At 43.4% G+C, this 2,874-nt stretch overlaps 1 protein-coding gene across 1 annotated transcript; it reads left to right on the forward strand.

Annotated features, from left to right (window-relative positions):
- Window positions 1–233: 233 nt before the first annotated feature.
- On the forward strand, window positions 234–2,342 carry SS1G_08269 (hypothetical protein; the record flags this gene model as incomplete). The annotated part of the gene is made up of 1 exon (XM_001590479.1): window positions 234–2,342. The coding sequence occupies one exon, from the start codon at window positions 234–236 to the stop codon at window positions 2,340–2,342; it is 2,109 nt and encodes a 702-aa protein (XP_001590529.1).
- Between the last annotated feature and the right edge of the window lie 532 nt (window positions 2,343–2,874).

Genomic DNA, 2,874 nt, shown 5'->3' on the forward strand with positions numbered 1-2,874 from the left:
GAGCCGATTCCACCCATGGGAATAAGGGTTGAAAGGAGAAAGCGAACAGTTAAAAAGGCGAGTTCGAAAGCATGAAGATTCTTGGTCGCAGGAATAGTCAACGACAAGGAGAGGACCCTTTGGAGGCCCACAATATTGACAAGAAAGGTGTGAGATGAGGTGTATGATATATTCAAGCTAAAACTTCTCAACCGAGATGCCCTTTCCTCCACCCTCCATCTTTTCGAAATCGCATGCGCCAAGCATCTCACCCACGAGATCTTTCAACACTCGCCGACGTTCCCGCTTTCCAAGATGCTAAGATTCTATTGTTAGGTGTACTTACACTTACCGCCCGATTCCATCCCGAATTAATCGCATACCATGCACCAGCGAATTCCCCTCGGCCAAACGACCCATTGGCTGCAAGCGATTACTATGCCACCGCTTTAACCTCGACCATATTCGGAGCTGGAGGCCGAGATCTAAGCACCCCTACAACTGAACGGATCCAGGCGCTCTTGATGCTTGGTCTCTACGAGTGGGGTCAAACTAGAGGTCTTAGCGCTTGGGTTTACGTCGGTATTGCGACTAGGCTAGCACAAGCAATGGGTCTACCTTACGAGGATGATCCATCAGCTAGAACTTTCAAGTCTGAGACCGTAGTCACTGCTAGTTCATACAGACCCGAGGTGAACAAGCACCCAGCACGTGATACTGCGATCGAGAAGGAAGTGAGAAGACGTACTTTTTGGAGTTGTTTTATCATGGATCGTATGCTTTCCGCTGGAAAGGCCAGACCTACCATGGTTGAGTCTGAGACTCTACGAGTACAATTACCTTGTTCTGATGATCAATTCTTATTCACTCAATCCGTTCAAACAGGTTACCTGAATCGAGATTTTGAGAAAGTTACCATGACCAATACCAACGTTCAAGAAGGTGGTGTGCTCAGCAGGTATTGTCGTTTGGTAGAAATTTGGGGTAAACTTTCAAAGTGGAGTCTTCACGGAGGTCGCCGAACGGAAACTTTGCCTCCATGGGATGAATCCACACAGTTCTATAAACTTTCCCATGAATTGGAAGAGTTCTATAGTGGTTTACCGGAGAATCTTATCTTTTCCGAGGACAACTTAAATGCACATTTGGAAAAACGAAATGCGACCACATATGCAAGTTTGCATACACTCGTATCTTTATGTCGAATCATGCTTCACAGGGAATACATACCTTTCATCCCTCTTCGGGCTGATAAACCTTCTGGTCCTTTGGATGAACCAACATTCCCAAAAGACAAATTCGATATACCAGAAGGATTTTGGGAACAGAGTGCCGATTCACTTTTCTCATCGGCAAGGGACATTGTTGATATCATGAGGACTTGCCAGGACAATAACGCTTTACCCGAATCACCATTGTTTGTTTTCGCCCTCTTCCATGCAGCGTTTACCGGTGTTTACTCAGTCCATTTCCCACAAATGGATCCAAATGATTATATGGGTGAAAGTCGATCCGCCTTACCTATCAAGATCCTAAAAGATATGGTTCCGAGGTTGACCATGGCAAGAGCTTACCACAAAAGGATTGAGCTGATGATGAGATATTACAAGGCGGTAAAGAATGAATTCAGGAGGTATAAGAAGGATGTTTCATGGAAAGGTGGCGGATTAGATGAGTGGAAGGGATTCGAAAAAGATTTGAAGGAATTCGGTAGCCTTGAAGATACTGCCGGAGGTGACTCTCATTCCGATGATTATCCAAACAACCGCTCTCGATGTAGTACTAGCGACCTTGGTTCTACTACTACTAACCCTAATCCTAATGGCGAGCCAATGCAAGGTGTTGAAGGAGCAGGATCAAGACCACCTTCTAATTGGGCACCAATCAATGCCTCAAATAACACCATTATGGAGATGCAACAAAGTACTGGTGCGCAATACATAGCAAACGGAGCTTATCAACCAAGTCCCAATCAAAATTCCAATTCACCTAACTTGATTAGTCCAGGAAATGGCGAATCAGCATCAAGTATTAACTCTCCTTATAGTAATCAAGGACAAGCTCAAAATTATAGTCAACTTCAACAAATGGGTCATTATCATCCTCCAATGGCTCATCAACCTCATAATATGGCACCCCCAGGTACTCAAACTGGATGGAATAGAGATTCAGCTGCTTCACTCTTACCTTTCGATGCATGGATTGATGATTTGGAAAGTATTTCAATGAATACTCATAACATGGAAAACTTTACCCAATCATTTGGTGATGCAGGTCAACCATGGAATGCTACACAATTTGGAGCGACACCTCAAAATAATTGGGTTCAAGTTCTTGACAGACATCCTGGTAATTGGAATTAAGGATTTATGTTGAAGATAAATTGATGTCGTGGGAATTGCATTCAAAGATGATAAATGGATGAAAATAACTCATCAATATTTCCTTATCTTGAAGGAATTGAGGAGTGGGAGTTTAAATGGAATGAATTAATTTCAATTCATTCATTGGGACAGGTGGGATATCAGGGGGGGGGGGGGGGGGGGCTCGATATAATTGTGTTGAACGTCTACACAATTACTCGTCAGGCTTTGGTTTTTGTTATTTTGATTTTGGGGTACATTGGAGCTTGTTATGACAAAAGAAAAAGATAGCTTTTGTTCAAGTTATCTTTTTCTCTCTTCTGGATTTTGTTATGGAGGGTGGGAATTGGGAATAGGGATAAAAGGGGGAGGGAGGGGGGGGACCCGGGAAAGAAATTTAAAATGAAAAATTAAAAAAGTGGGAAATTTTGGGGAATAAGACATAAATGACTCTTTGTCCATGCCCTGGCTGGGGCGCGGGGGGAAGAGGGGGGGCTATCGGGTTTATAAATAAGGCGTTTTTCAAAATTTA

Source organism: Sclerotinia sclerotiorum, genomic scaffold, assembly GCF_000146945.2.
Source record: "Sclerotinia sclerotiorum 1980 UF-70 scaffold_11 genomic scaffold, whole genome shotgun sequence".
In the NCBI taxonomy this organism is placed as follows: Eukaryota; Fungi; Ascomycota; class Leotiomycetes; order Helotiales; family Sclerotiniaceae; genus Sclerotinia; species Sclerotinia sclerotiorum.